Raw genomic sequence first — 15,625 nt, forward strand, 5'->3', positions numbered from 1 at the left:
GCGTAGTGGTCTACGAGGATGTAAGCTTGTTGTTTCTGTGATGGTTTATTGTCTGTGGTAGATATGGCTGCATGTGAGGGTATTATTCCACTGTTGGAGTTAGTGATGCTGTTTATGGTTTTGTACAAGTGGTTGGTATTGATTGAGTGGTCCAATGTGCATAGAAAGGAGTGTCAGTTTTGCGTTTTTTACCTCCGCCATCGAAGGTGAAGGAGGTTATGTTTTCATGCCTTTCTGTCTGTTTGTTTGTCTGTTTGTGTTGAGGATATCTCAAAAAGTTGTGGACGGATTCAGATGAAACTTGCTGGACAGGTTGGGTGTGTGACCACGACCAATTGATTTGATTTTGGTGAGGATCCAAATCCAGATCTGGATTCGACAATTATTTAATTTCATAAGTGATTCTTCACCATTGAGAGAGATAGGACCAAAAACGATATATAGCATGATATTTCAAAAATGTCTTTGGGCCCAATAGGTTCTTGTGGATCAGGCGGAGGTATGTGCTCTACCGAGTGCCCTTCTAGTTCACTATTATTTTGTTGTCAATTTCTGTGTTTAGTGTTTGAATCCTTTGTACTACAGGGTGCCCCACAGAAAACCAGGAAATTTGGTACAGTTTATTTAAAACAAAACAAAAGCAAACTTAGATGTAGTGTAAAACAAATATACACTTTATTTTCAAACAAAACAAAAGCAAACTTAGATGTAGTGTAAAACAAAGATACACTTTATTATATGTTAGTTTATTAATATGGTAAAATACGGCAAAATAAATCTCAAAATCTAAAATTCCCTGGTTTTCTGTGGGGCACCCTGTATATCTGGTGCTTTGGGCGTTGGTGTGTTGTTTTCTCAGTTGTCTCACTGTTTGATGAGGTGTGCGATTTCTGGCATTGAGTTGGGGTTGTATATTTTTTATGTTGCTCTTTGGAATGTATTTAGTGGCTGCGGTTGTGATAATCATATTGAACTGCTTGATGTGGATGGCAATGTTGGTGATGTTTTTGTTGAGTTGTTGGAATTCTTGTTCAGTGTCATGCACAAAGTTATCCCACATCGCGTTTTTGTAATTGGTGAAAATTTTGTTTCCGTTGAGGTCTATAGGCAATAGCTATGTTTATGGTAATGATCACAGGTAGGTGATCTGAATGTAGTTGTTGCACTGTTCTCCAAGTGGTTGTGGTGAAAAGTGATGGAGAACAGAATGTTATGTCTGGTAATGAGTTACTGTAACCAGTTTGATGTGGTGTGTGTGTGTGTGTGTGTGTGTGTGTGTGTGTGTGTGTGTGTGTGTGTGTGTGTGTGTGTGTGTGTGTGTGTGTGTGTGTGTGTGTGTGTGTGTGTGTGTGTGTGTGTGTGTGTATATATATGTTTCAATATAAATAACGAATAACAAATTTAGTTGTGTGGCAATGGTTTGGCCTCTGTGTTTGGTTGGTGATGGGTGCATCAGGCTGTGTCTTGGGCATTGAAGTCGCCTCCGATGATGGTGTTTGGGAGGTAGCAAAGGTTCTGTAGTTGTGGTGAGTATTTGGTTGGGACAGTGGGGGATGTGTCTGGTAGTATGTAAATGTTTATGATGTTCGTGTGTGCTTTGTTTCCAGTTTTAAATTTTGAAAACTTGAAGTTCAAGTGTGTTGTCTGGTGGGATTAAGTGCTTTTGTGGGTTGTGTGCTATCTGAGTATTGAATTGATTTGTGAATGCATGTGATGAGGCCTCCATCTTTGGCGTTCGGTCTGTCTGAGCGTATCGATGCAGAGTTGGGGATGGTCAGTATTTTGTTTTTCACATGTCATTTAGTTTCTTGTATCACTGTGCTTAAGTTGCATGGCTTTGCTGACGAGGCTGTCTGTGTTGTGTTGGAGGGTATTAAGGTTATGTGTACTTTCTGGGGTTGAGATGGCCAGGGCCACGGGTTGGTTTCTATGTCTCCGGCAAGAATGAGGAGAAAGAGGAAGGAATAAAACATGGTGAAACTGCCGGAGAGAGAGGTCACTCCCAAAGAAGAAAAAAAGAAAAATGTTTGTTGTGGATAAGTGATGCATGTGTGAGTGTGATGTTTGGTGTTTGAGTGACTGTGTGCGAGGTCCTCATGTGGAAGATGAGAGGGAATGGGCCGGTCCATGGGTACCGATCGGCACTCTGATCGTGTCCGCGCTGCTCCGACTAATCCGGACAGCAGCGAATAGCGGCGAAGATTTGCCCCCCATCTTGCATTGGGGGGTGAAACCACCATGAAGAGGCATCCCCAATAGTTCCTTACTCTGTGTGGTCAATTATGCTGGAAGTATCTCACTAAACACTGCCAAATTATGGCATTGTTTACCAGGTTTGTTCCAAGTAGCTGCACAGGAGTTGATATTTACAAACGAAAAAGCAATTGGGTAAATCTCAGTAATATTTACACTGAACAATGTTGAACTAAGAAGTGGTACAAAATCAGTATCAACACATTTAAAACACTTTATATGTGGCAAGAGGGAAAGATATGCTACCAGGTGAATGCAGTTTGATTATAACTACCTGGAATACGAATCACAAAGTAGAACAACAAATATTAAAATATGAAAAAACCCACCAGAAACAGTAAGAACGAGAGCTCATATAAAACTATACCCCACACAGTGTTACTTCAATTTTAATAAAATTAATGATTTTAACGAGTTAGAAAAAAAACCTGAAACATGACTGCGATTGAAGTAGTCCAGAACGCCACCTCATTGAACCTTTATTTAAATTGAAGTACTGCAAAACTGAAGATTTATGGAAGTATTCTATGACAGACGATTTGTGTCCTACAGTCTTCAAGTATATATTCAATTTTAATAAAATAAAGATCATAAAAGTCATATAAATAAATTAATTTTGGTTTTTAACCGCCATTTTCCACAGAGTCTATTCCATCACACTATTGAACACATTATACTAATTATTCGTGCTTGTTGTTTGTGTCCATTATAACATCCTTAAAACCAGTATGTTTCCTCTTTGAAATGATTTTCAATTTTGTTTGACTGCCAGGCAGGCAGACAGAGTAAAAATATTACCTCACTCCTCTCTGTGCATGCGCATGTGCAATCGGGACAAATTCAGAGCCAAAGTACAGCAAAACAAAAGATTTGTCTTCCGATTCATATTCCGATATGATTCATATTCCAATATCAGTTTTCAAAATATAACATTCAATTTAAATAAGTTGGTCCTCAATAATAAAGTGATAGGAAAGACAGAGACGGACAGACATGAAACAATTGCTTCACCACACTCTTTGCTTTGTGTGCACGGGGTAACTGGAGAGCTCATAGAACACCTTACCCTGCACAGTCTTGACAAAAAGGACATGGGAAGGGTCTTTTCAGCTCTTGCTTTGCATTTCCGAGCACAATCTATATTTCTTACGAGCCGCCATTTTGTTTGAATCTCAATATTCTCCAATGCTGAGAGCGTGGGTGGAGAATTTAATTGGTTGAAATTGAGCTGATTTGTGTTCTCGTGTTCAAGTTTATAATTAAATGGGAATAAAATAAAGGTTTTAAAGGCGGTCGGAAAAAAAAAAATCTTTTTTTAGAAGTTTGCCATCGTTGATGCACCGTCTTTTACACCACCTTATTTAACATGTTAAATTAGTTATTTGTACCTATTTGTGCTCTTTATGACATCCCTAAAAAAGTCAGTTTCCTGTTTGTAATGATTTTCAATGTTGTTTGACTGCCAGACAAAAATAAAAATAAAATATACCATCAGAGATGGGGAATCCCTCGCCATTGAATGAAAAAGGTCATACATATTCCAGATAATGAGGGAGGTGAATTGGAAACAAGACACCATGTGGTCATCATCTCAAAAAGTTCCCCAGAGGTGAGGAACGTAGTAACCAAAAATAATTGAAATCAGATAAGCGGTTTTCCATTTATTACAAAAAACATTTTTTTCAAGATGGCCGCCCCAGTCGGCCATCTTGGACCCAGCCACGCCCAAAATCAATAGGGTTCTTCCTTTTCAGGTGGTACATGTGACCCAAATTTCAAATAAATATGGCAAACAGTTTATGAGTTATTGCACTCACAGCTATAAATGTTGACGCCATAAATGTTGACGCCCAGCTAGCCAGCCGAACGGACGGACCGCCCCAGTCGGCCATGTTGCAACCGGTCACGCCCAAAATCAATAGGGTTCTTCCTTTTCAAGTGGTACATGTGTGACCCAAATTTCAAATCAATATGGTGAACAGTTTATGAGTTATCGCACTCACAGCTATAAATGTTGACGCCCAGCCAGCCGGATAGACAGAACGCCCCAGTCGGCCATCTTGGATCCGGCCAAGCCCAAAATCAATAGTGTTCTTCCTTTTCAGGTGGTACATGTGTGACCCAAATTTCAAATCGATATGGCGAAAAAACATTTTTTTCAAGATGGTCGCCCCAGTCGGCCATCTTGGATCTGGCCACGCCCAAAATCAATAGGGTTCTTCCTTTTCAGGTGGTACATGTGTGACCCAAATTTCAAATCGATATGGCGAAAAGTTTATGAGTTATCCCACTCACAGCTATAAATGTTGACACCATAAATGTTGACGCCCAGCCAGCCAGCCGGACGACCGCCCCAGTCGGCCATCTTGGAGCCGGCCACGTCCAAAATCAATAGGATTCTTCCTTTTCAGGTGGTACATGTGTGACCCAAATTTCAAATCGATATGGCGAACAGTTTATGAGTTATCGCACTCACAGCTATAAATGTTGACACCCAGCTGGACGGACGGACGGACAGCCGGACAGCCGACCCGGGTGATAACAATATCCCCCCTCCGGGCGGGGGATAAAAATTACCTCATTCCTCTGTGCGCATATACACTCGGGACGAGATTCCATACATTTTGCCAAATTCAGTCAAAGAACTGCTAAACTGCAGGTTTACTGCACGTTAGCTACAAGCTGCAGGCACGTATTCTAATTAATATTGTACAGTGTTCAAAATATAACATTCAGTTGAAATTAAGTAGTTCCTTGATCATCGACTGATGTCTGTAGACAGACTGACAGACTCAATTGCTTAACCCCACTTTGCACTATGCATGTTGGAGTTATGACAAAAGCATAAGAATACAATACGATGGCAAATAGAAGCATAAAATTAAAAAAAAAAAAATAATAAAAAAAAAAAAATATATATATATATATATATATAGATAGTTTTTTTCAACAAAACAAACAAACAAGAGCAGCATCTCCATGCATGAGTACCTTTAATATCTTGTCAAGCTCTGCTAATGCTTGCTTGTTTCCTGGCTCAAGTTTTAGCACCATTTCAAAGTCTGTGAAAGAGTGCGAGAAGAAAACAAAATACATTAGCCTATCACAATAAATTGACAATCAGGAATGTTTAAAATGCATTCTGGTAATCTTTTATCCATTTTTGCAACATAAACATTCCTCAAAATGCTGCAACACATCTGGTCAGATCTTCTGGGTCCATTTCATGATGATGGCAGTTTTTCTTATCTTCTCTGAGTGACCTGCTTCCAAAGCCAAGTACAGTGTACCTTTCCAGATTTGCTCCATTTCCATTGATTGTTGTTTGTATTGTGTGCTTATTGCTGTGATTCTTACATACCTGTTTGGTTATTTTGATATTGTGCATCTGCTTCTGTTGTTCAGGCCTACCGAATTAACCTCTGTGGTTGCCAGCCCCCATCCTTGCTCTATGCCCTCCCCCCGCCCCCCCCCATTCCATGTTGTCTCCCTGCACATTCCCCAACCCTGGCAAACCCACCTCCTTTTCTGTTCCAAACAATACAAACCTCCAGAATCCAAGGCTTCCTCTCCAATCTGACAGATGTGCCATCCAAACCACTGCTGCTAAACCTGACATTATCAGTTTCACAAAATTCTTCCTCCCACAGGACGTCCCTGTGTCTCTCCATGAGTCTTGATACCTCTGCTTCGAAATGTGGATGGAGGTTATGTTTTCACCCCTGTTGGTCTGTCTGTGAGCAGGATATCTCAAAAAGATGTGGACAGATTCGGCCGAAATTTGGTGGACAGGTTTGGTGTGTGACAAGGACGAATTTATTAGATTTTGGTGAAGATCCGATGCGGACACAAATTATTTTAGTGCTTCTTCATCATTGAGAGGTAGGTCCAAAAATGATATTTGAAAACATTGTGGATGGATCTGGATGAAACTTCGACAGGTTGGGTGTGTGACAGGGACAAATTAAGTTGATTTTGGTTCAGGTCCATATGCAGATACTGCCTATCAGTGGGATACAAAACATAAACTGTTCAGCCTGGCGGAGGTACAGTAGATGCTCTATCGAGTGCCTTTCTAGTTCTTATTAGAATGGAACTAATGTGTGTGTATATATATATATATATATATATATATATATATATATATATATATATATATATATATATATATATATATATATATATATATATATATATATATATATATATATATATATATATATATATATATATATATATATATATATATATATATATATATATATATATATATATATATATATATATATATATATATACATATATATACATATACACACACATATATATATATATATATATACACACATATATATTCACCGATCTACACAAAATACCCCGAAATGACAAAGTGAAAACGTTTTTAGAAATTTTTACTAATTAATTTAAAATGAAAAATCTGAAATGTCTTATCAAAAAGTATTCAACCCCTTTGCTATGATTCTCCAAATTGAGCTCAGATGAATCCAATTGCCTTTGATCATCCTTGTGATGTCTTCAACTTGATTGAGTGCACCTGCGGCCAATTAAATTGATTGGACATGATTTAGAAAGAAACACACCTTTCGATACAAGGACCCAGTTGATAGTGCATGTCAGAGCAGAAACTTCACCATGAAGTCCAACAAACTATCCGTAGAACTCCGAGATAGAATTGTAAGGAGGCATAGATCTGGGGAAGGGTGTAAAACAATTTCTGGAATGTTGAAAAGTCCCCAAAAGCACAGTAAGTTCCATCGTTAAGAAATGGAATGCATATGGAACTACCCAGACTCTCCCTCGAGCTGTCTGTCCAATCAAACTGAGCAACTGGGTAAGAAGGGCCTTGATCAGGGAGGTGACCAAAAACCCAATGACCACTGTGATGGACCTACAGAGATCCTTGGCTGAGATGGGAGAACTTGCCAGAAGGCCAACAGTCTCTGCAGCACTTCACAAATCTTGGCTTAATAGGAGAGTGGCCAGACGGAAGCCACTCTTGAGAAAAAGGCACGTGAAAGACTGAGAGAATGAGGCAAAATATTCTGTGGTCTGATGAGACGAAAATTGAACTCTTTGGTCTTAATGCAAAGTGCTATTATATGTCTGGTGGAAACCGAGCACAGCACATCACCCACCTAACACCATCCCTATCGTGAAGTATGATGGTGACAGCATCATGCGATAGGGATACTTTTCAGTGGCAGGGAGTGGGAGACTGCAAGGATAGAGGCAACAATGAATGGAGCCAAATACAGGCAAATGCCTGAGGAGAACCTGCTTCAGAGTGCGAAAGACCTTAAGACTGCAGTGAAGATTTACATTCCAACAGGACAATAACCCCAAGCATACAGCCAAAGCAACAATGGAATGGCTTCAGAAGAAGAACGTGAAAGTCCTTGAGTGGCCCAGCCAAAACCCAGACTTGAATCCCATTTAGAATCTGTGGATATACTTGAAGATTGCTGTTCACTGAGGCTCCCCATACACATGGACAGAGCTTGATCAAATCTGCAAGGAATAATGGGAGAAAATCCCCAAATTCAGATGTGCAAACCTGATGCAGATAAACCCAAGAAGAATCGAAGCTATAATCGCTGCCAAAGGTACTTCTACAAAGTATTGACTCAAGGGGTTGAGTACTTATTAATGCAAGACATTTCAACTTTTCATTAATTTGTAAAGATTTGTAAAAACATATTCACTTTGTCATTATGGGGTATTTTGTGTAGATTAGTGACAAAAAAAAATTAAATTTATAATCCATTTTCAGTTCAGGCTAATGCGACAAATGTTGAGGGGTGTGAATACTTTCTGAAGGCAATGTGTGTGTGTAAATATATATATATATATATATATATATATATATATATATATATATATATATATATATATATATATATATATGTATACCCCGGTTAAAATAGGTGTACCATATCCCTGTGTCCTAAGAGGCGACCAGGGTTGCGTCAGGAAGGGCATCCGGCGTAAAACATGTGCCAAATCACTATGCGGATCATACGGATGATCCGCAGTGGCGACCCTTAACGGGAGCAGCCGAAAGAAGAAGAGAAGATATATAAATATACATATATATTGTTGTGGTTGACGAAATTCACAAACCACCATTCAGGTCCCTTAGGTGAGATATCTCGGTAAGTATATGTGTAGTTAGGCCCAAACCCGTTGTCTAGAGGGAATAAATGTCATTCATGAGGGCTGCGACTCTTCAGGATAGCCGTTTTTCTTTTACTATCTTTATTTTGGACCAGCCGCCATTATTACCACCACAAATCACGTCTCAACAGCCATCACAACAACAACCACCAACCACAACGCCGCTTCACAATAACAACCACCAACCACAACACCGCTTCACAATAACAACCACCAACTACAACGCCGCTTCACCACAACCGCCACGACCTTTACCATCACAACTCGCCACCATCGCATCACCGTCATCTCGCGCCACTCGTGGGCACCGATGCTGGACTCGTGCGGGGCGCGCACCAAGCAGCGTGTTCAAAAACATCACGGACTTTCCGCAGAAAAACGGATCAAAAACGACTCACGCCCACTTTTGTTCCGTCCAATCGGTGAACGAGGGCGATTTAGCCCCGCCTCCAGGGCGTTGGAGGGCGGTCGCTATATGCAAATTCATGGATCAAAAAGCATTCACGCCCACTTTTCCTCGGGCCAATGGGGAGCCAGCAAGAGAGGTGAAGGGTCGGAGGCAGAGAGTCAAGGGTAAAAGAGCGAAGCCACGGGGCTTATAAAAACGACTGCGTTCGTCAGAAGAGGGCAGTTCGCAGTTGGGAGTTCGCGGAGCCAGTGAAGAGTTGGGGCGAGTCAAGAGAGGAGACGGAGAGGGCGATCGGACGAAGCTGTGGAGAGGCGGCGGCGGCGAAGGCGGTTGAGGGGGTGCTCGCGTCGGATTCGGGGAACTGCGGAGGGAGAGGCCGGCGGCGCGACCGAGGTCGTGGTGGAGACGCTCGTCGCAGGACCCGAGATTTTGTGAAATCCTCCTTTCCCCGAGCATCAGCAACCCCCTCCTGTTTCCCCCCGCGCTGAGATAGTGCGACCAAGGGGGCCCCCTTCCCACCCCTACCAGACACTGTCCGCGAGGCCCGCGGAGTTGAGGCACCACCGCCACTTCGCGTCTCATCATCAGACGGGTAGGCCCGACACGGTCTCGGCCCCAGGCCCGCCTACCCCCCTCATCCTGGAGGGTGGTTCTCTTTTCTTTTGCTTTGGGAATACGTGTTGTCGGCGCCGTCTGTGAAGTAAAATTGTATAAGTGTTGCCGAGTGCCCGGTAGTCGGATAGATCTGCATTGTTGCATTTGCTTTTTGTCTTCTTCTTTTACATGTGCTTTTGGTGGAATTGTATATGTGTGCTTTCCGTTCATCGCGAAATAAATGTGCTTATTGTTGAACTGTTTTCCCGCTTCGCTTCGTCATTTCTTTCATTGAATCCCCATCTTGCTTCACGTAAAGGGTTGGTCGTGGGCTAAGACGCCCGATAATTAATCGAACCATCGAGGCTGACGAATAACACCGCTCGGTTATCCCGATAGTACGGAACGGGTCGCTTAAGTGGCCCGTGTCCGAAGTCGACCTGCGGCGAGGTGCGATCGCCCGGTCTACCCTCCGTGTGGGTACTTAGGTAGGTCGAATTTGGCGAGCAACCCTATCCCACGCGGGGGCCGATTGGCACGATCGCGGTGAGACTGAAAGGTCCACCCGTGACTGGTTCCCGGCGTTAGTCCGAGAGGGTCACGACTGGATTGTCCGTCCGGTGGGCGACGTGCCGCGATTCGAGTTACGTGGCCGTCCGCACGCCGGCGGGCGCGAATCCGCAACACTGGTGTCAGATCGTGCGATATAAACTCATCGCCCTCCTCGCGGCACTGGTATCGGAGAACGGAAAACGGGCTCTCCTGTCTCCAATTAAATTCACGGGAATCGGTCCAGGGGTGAGAGGAGCGACCCCCGATTCCCTCCAAATTACGAGCGAGCTAAATTAACCCTTTAAGAGAAGCAAGATGGCGTCTCAAGGCGAGCGGGAGCCGGGGGTATTAGAAATGGATGTAGAATGTGTAGGATCCATGGCTCAGGATGAAATCCCCGTGCAGGAAATGTCAATAGTACAGGAAAACGAACTCGCCCAACTGAACCCAGAGCCTGAAATGGGTGCGGCAGCGGCCGCGGTGTATGACACCTCCCCTCCCCCTCTCCACCAAAACCCTTCCCCAACCCCTGCCGAAACGGCTCACTCAAGCGCACCCGACATGGCCCAGCTATGCGCCATGCTAGCGGAAATGACAGCAAGGATGGATGCGAATACAGCGAACATGATCAAGCAAATGAACGAAAAGATGGATACATACACAAATTAAATTATAAACGAAATGAAAGGCATGAACAAGCACATGAAGGAAGAAACGAAAAAGCTCCGGGGTGAGACGCAGAACATGGGCCGATGCCTGCAGGCGGGCATGAAGGCCGTTAGCAGGGAGCATAAAATGGCGACTCCACGTGTAGGAACGAACGAGCTGGAAGGGGGTGCAACGGCTGTCGGGCCTGCGGTGGAGGCGGGTAAGGAAAAAGTAATTCGGGAGACAAGAGACGAGGTGAAAGTAATTGCGAGGGAGAGAAAAGAACAATTAATACGGAAAGCAAGGATGAGGTACGCGGAGATCGTGAAAGAGCAAGGAGTGAAAAACAGGGAAGGACGGGAGCGACTTAAGGAGAAAGCAAGGTTGACCTACATAAAGATAAGAGAAAGACGCCAGAAAGAAGCAGAGACCAATAGACACGAGGAGACGACAGAAAGAATAAAATGTATAGAGACACGGGAGATAGAGGGTGAATTGGACAAGGTAAGTGACGCACACACACACACGGAGGTAGTGGAGGATAGTGAGGTTGAGCTCGCGGAGCGTGTAGGGACCCAGTGCGAGCAGCTGGATGGCCTCCTCCAGGAACGAGGGGAGGGAGTATGCCCCCTTGAGGCGAGTCACGACCAGGTGAGTTCGGTCGTGCTTTGCGAGGTTGAGAGGAGGAGTGCTGCGAACGGGTGCACGGAGAACCTGGGGGGTATAGAGGCCCCGGAGACCCTTGTGGGGACACGAATCCCCAGTGTGGTTGTCCCTGTGTGTGTGGTGCAAGGCGTGAGTGCGTCCCCGTGTGTGGAAGCGACCCCGTGTGTGAATGGTGTGGTGGCGATGGTGCCGGAGTACGTGCTTCCCAGCACGCCGTGTGTGGATGAGGCACCGTGTGTGGAAGAGGCCGTGTGTGTGGATGAAACGGCCAGTGTGGATGAGGCACCGCGGGTGAGTGCCCCCGCGTGTGTGAGTGAGGGACGGTGTGTGGATGAAACACCGCGGTTGAGTGCCCCCGCGTGTGTGAGTGAGGCACGGTGTATGAGTGAGGCACGGCGAGTGAATGGAGCACCACGTGTGAGTGGTATGGTTTATGCAAGGGAGACCGTGTGTGTGAGAGAGCGGTATGTGAGGGAGATGTCGGTTGGCATGCGGGAGCACGCAGCCGCGTCTCCCGGTGTGAATGTAATGATGAGGTGTGTTAGCGTCGTAACACGCGGGAGTGCGTGTGTGGAATGGAGGCGACGACGGCGACATGTGAAGAAAGAAAGCCGAGTAGCGGCTGTAGTTGTTTCGGGGACCGTGCCGGGTTCACCCAGCAGTGAGCACGAGGTCCGTGCTGTGCAACGCACGAGGCCCCCACGTGTTCGCTTGCGAGAGTGAAGTCCCGGTCCGGAAACGCACGCGGTGGATTTGCCGATCCCGCGGACGGACAAAGTTTAGGCAGGATTACGGATTTGGACCGGACGGGTTCTCCACGCGATCGTGTGTGTTAAGCTCCAACGGGCAAAGCACATGTGTTCGCGTGGGGAACCCCTCGAGACGTGGGGCTTGTGTTTTTTTTTATGCGCACGGTGACGCCATGGCTGCACGTGGGGTTGGAATCCGGCAGGAGGGGTATCCCTGCCGGATAGTACCGTCCAAGGAGGGACGAGGAACACGTGCAGCTGCATGACGTCACGGGCAGGTGTAAAGGGCACGAGCTGCGAGTGGCCGCGCTGGTGCTGCGCATGAAAAAAAAAAAGAAAAAGCAAGCCTCACTTTCGGGTGCACAGGATTCCTGGGCAAGGGGTGGAAGACCCCCTTACCAGGGCACAGGATGGAAACTAGTTAGGGGGAAGGGTTAGCTTAGTTAGACCGACTTCATGGGGCAGGGGTAAGTCCTCATGGAGTCCGTGGAATGGATTAGTTAGAGGGATTTAGATGAGCTTTAGGTTGGGAAATAAAATGGGATTATTTGGAGACAGTGACAGACTTGTGGATGTGTAGAGGGGACGTAGTTTAGCTACGTAGTGTTAAAAGGAACGTGCTACTAGTTTAAGGGATGACGTGGGAGCACGAGTTAGTTAGGGGATGTAGTTAGGAGGATGGCAGAGTTCAGCGGTGTGTGTGTTGAAGAGTTGGTGAGTTGTGAGGTAAGTACTTGTTGAGTGAGTGAGGCCATCGGGTCTGTGTGAGTGGAGCGAATGGGGAATGCATGGTGCGATGAGTGATTGGGGGGAGGAGTGACTCCCACCCAAGGGACCCCGGGGTCAGTGTAGAGTGAGTTAGCTGGGTTAGTCAAATTGAAAAATGGAGGTCGTTTTGTTGTTGGTGGGAGTGTAGGCTCGAAACCGTTTGGAGGGGTGCAGGAGCACTGTTGACGGGCTGGGAGCGTGGCTGCGAAAAGTGAGTATCGCTGAGTGGGTACCCCGGGCACCAGGCTAGTCGGCCGTAGTAGGCCAAGGGCCCATGGGGGGCCGGGATAGCGTAGTGGGCACGGGTGCGCCTGCTTGGTGCGGGGGCCCGGGGCGCCATTAGCCGCGTGGGCAGTGTTGTGGGCACGGGTGACCCTCGGAAAGGGGCCTGGGAAGCCAGCCTGCCACGTGTGCGTTTCAGGGGAGGTGCCATGGGGGGCACTCCCCGGTGTTAGGGAGCTGGTAGGCTCGGAGGCAGTGTAGTGCCCGGGGGTGCCATAGCGGGAGATTCGGCAGAGGGTCGTGCCTGCCAGAGGGAGCCACGTGTCCCAGCCATGAGACCGTGTGAGAGCACGGAGAGAAAATTGGGGGGCGAGGCCCGAAATTGTGAGGACACCAACACAGGCGACGGGAATCTGGGTTGTTAGAACCAATAGCTTAAGCGCGAGGCGCTTGTTGAAAGCCCCGGGGTAGTTTAACAGTTAAATGGATAGGGTAGATTAGGAAGTGTACCCCTCCGCACCATCCATCCCCTCGCTCTCGTTGTGGGCCGCTGGACCCACTTTGGTTATAGATCGCCGAACTCTGGGGAGGCCATTCTGAGGCTTGAATTGGGCCTCGACACAGGACGTTAGCTCTCCCTTATTCCCCTCCGGGAAGGGAACGTAGGGGTTGGGAGTAGGCTAGGTGACAGGATAGGTTAGCCGAACAAGGACAGTACAGGGGGTTAGGGGACGATTTATAGTGGGGAAGTAAAAATAAAAACAACAAAAAAATAAGTTGGGGCTCAATTGGGGTTTGACAAATTAAGGGAGTGGGTATGTACAGTGACAGGCAAAGGCGATAGGTGGGAGGGAGACAGGTAGGTAGGTCCGAGCCCGCCTTCCAAGTGGCCAGCACCACCGCACTCCCTCCACCAACCTCCACGGAACGGTAAAGGCCGGCCCACTTCATCGGCAGCTGTTGTTTTGCTGCAAGGCCTGTGCCGGCTGGATCGTCGGCAGCTATTGTGTTGCTGCAAGGCCTGTGCCGGCTGGATCGTCTGCGGCTGTTTTTCTTCAAGGCCTGTGCCGGCCAGTTCATCTGCCGGCTGTGTTTGCCTGCTGCGGCCTTCTTCTGCAGGCTGTGTTTGCCTGCTACCTTTGCCATGCCATGCCCACTGCCCACGTTCACCAGCCCCGTTCAATTTTTGCTTTGCCCCCCTCCCCTGTTCATTGCCATGTGCGCCAGGATCAAGGCAACAGTTTGCAAGCTGCAAGAACTGCCCTGTTGGCAGCTACAACACGGGCCTGCAGTGGCGGCCCGTGCACCGTGTTTGCGTCCATCCATTCATCCATCCATTCGTTGTGTTCATTGCGTGTGCCACTTGAGCTGGCACGGAGACTGCGTTGTGCAGCCCATGCACCGTTGTGGTTCACTGCGTTCAGTTCAAACCATTCATCCATCCATTCGTGTGTTCATTGCGTGTGCCACTTGAGCTGGCACGGAGACTACGTTTGTGCGGCCCATGCACCATTGTGGTTCACTGCGTTCAGTTCAAAAGGGAAGGCCTTGGACTGCGTGTGAGCAGCCGGCCACGTTCCCTGTCACCTGCATTGTTTGAGCCAGAGACTGCATGCGGGCAGCCTGGCTCCCTGCTAACTGTTTTCTTTTTGCAGAGTTCAGTGATCCTGGGCCATGGTTTAGTGTAAAATTTGTAAGTTAAGGTAAGATGTACTGTACATATGAGTGCGCCCCCGGCATGTTTGTCTTAGCGCCGGCAATTTTATTTAAGTCGTCCGTGTGAGTGAGTTTGTTTAGGTAGTTACTCAGCCCTGAGGTTATTTATTTTGGGGACACGAATACCATGAATGTCGCACTCAGGGATCCGTAGGTAAAATGTACGAGGGGAAAACTACACATGATGGCACACGAAAATTTGACGACTCGGGACGAGTCTGTAAAAAGGGGAGGGGGTAGTGTTGTGGTTGACGAAATTCACAAACCACCATTCAGGTCCCTTAGGTGAGATATCTCGGTAAGTATATGTGTAGTTCGGCCCAAACCCGTTGTCTAGAGGGAATAAATGTCATTCATGAGGGCTGCGACTCTTCAGGATAGCCGTTTTTCTTTTACTATCTTTATTTTGGACCAGCCGCCATTATTACCACAACCAACCACGTCTCAACAGCCATCACAACAACCACCAACCACAACTCCGCTTCACAATAACAACCACCAACCACAACACCGCTTCACAATAACAACCACCAACCACAACGCCGCTTCACCACAACCGCCACAACTCGCCACCATCGCATCACCGTCATCTCGCGCCACTCGTGGGCACCGATGCTGGACTCGTGCGGGGCGCGCACCGAGCAGCGTGTTCAAAAACATCACGGACTTTCCGCAGAAAAACGGATCAAAAACGACTCACGCCCACTTTTGTTCCGTCCAATCGGTGAGCGAGGGGCGATTTAGTCCGGCCTCGGCCTCCAGGGCGTTGGAGGGCGGTCGCTATATGCAAATTCATGGATCAAAAAGCATTCACGCCCACTTTTCCTCGGGCCAATGGGGAGCCAGCAAGAGA

The 15,625-nt window shown here is 46.7% G+C and overlaps 2 protein-coding genes across 2 annotated transcripts in view; one reads left to right on the top strand and one right to left on the bottom strand.

Moving 5' to 3' along the window:
- Positions 1 to 15,625, top strand: part of LOC147020068 (tetraspanin-12-like) — a 153,498-nt gene that overhangs the window by 106,945 nt on the left and 30,928 nt on the right. The window lies entirely within an intron of this gene.
- RPAP3 (RNA polymerase II associated protein 3) overlaps positions 1 to 15,625 on the bottom strand; it is a 111,334-nt gene that overhangs the window by 15,654 nt on the left and 80,055 nt on the right. The window contains exon 6 of the mRNA XM_085895067.1: positions 5,245 to 5,315. Coding sequence (XP_085751193.1) covers positions 5,245 to 5,315 — 71 coding nt within the window. The remainder of the gene's footprint in view (positions 1 to 5,244; positions 5,316 to 15,625) is intronic.

Source organism: Eptatretus burgeri, chromosome 9 (genome assembly GCF_056783735.1).
Source record: "Eptatretus burgeri isolate ZD-2024b chromosome 9, Ebu_testis_v1, whole genome shotgun sequence".
Lineage (NCBI taxonomy): Eukaryota > Metazoa > Chordata > Myxini > Myxiniformes > Myxinidae > Eptatretus > Eptatretus burgeri.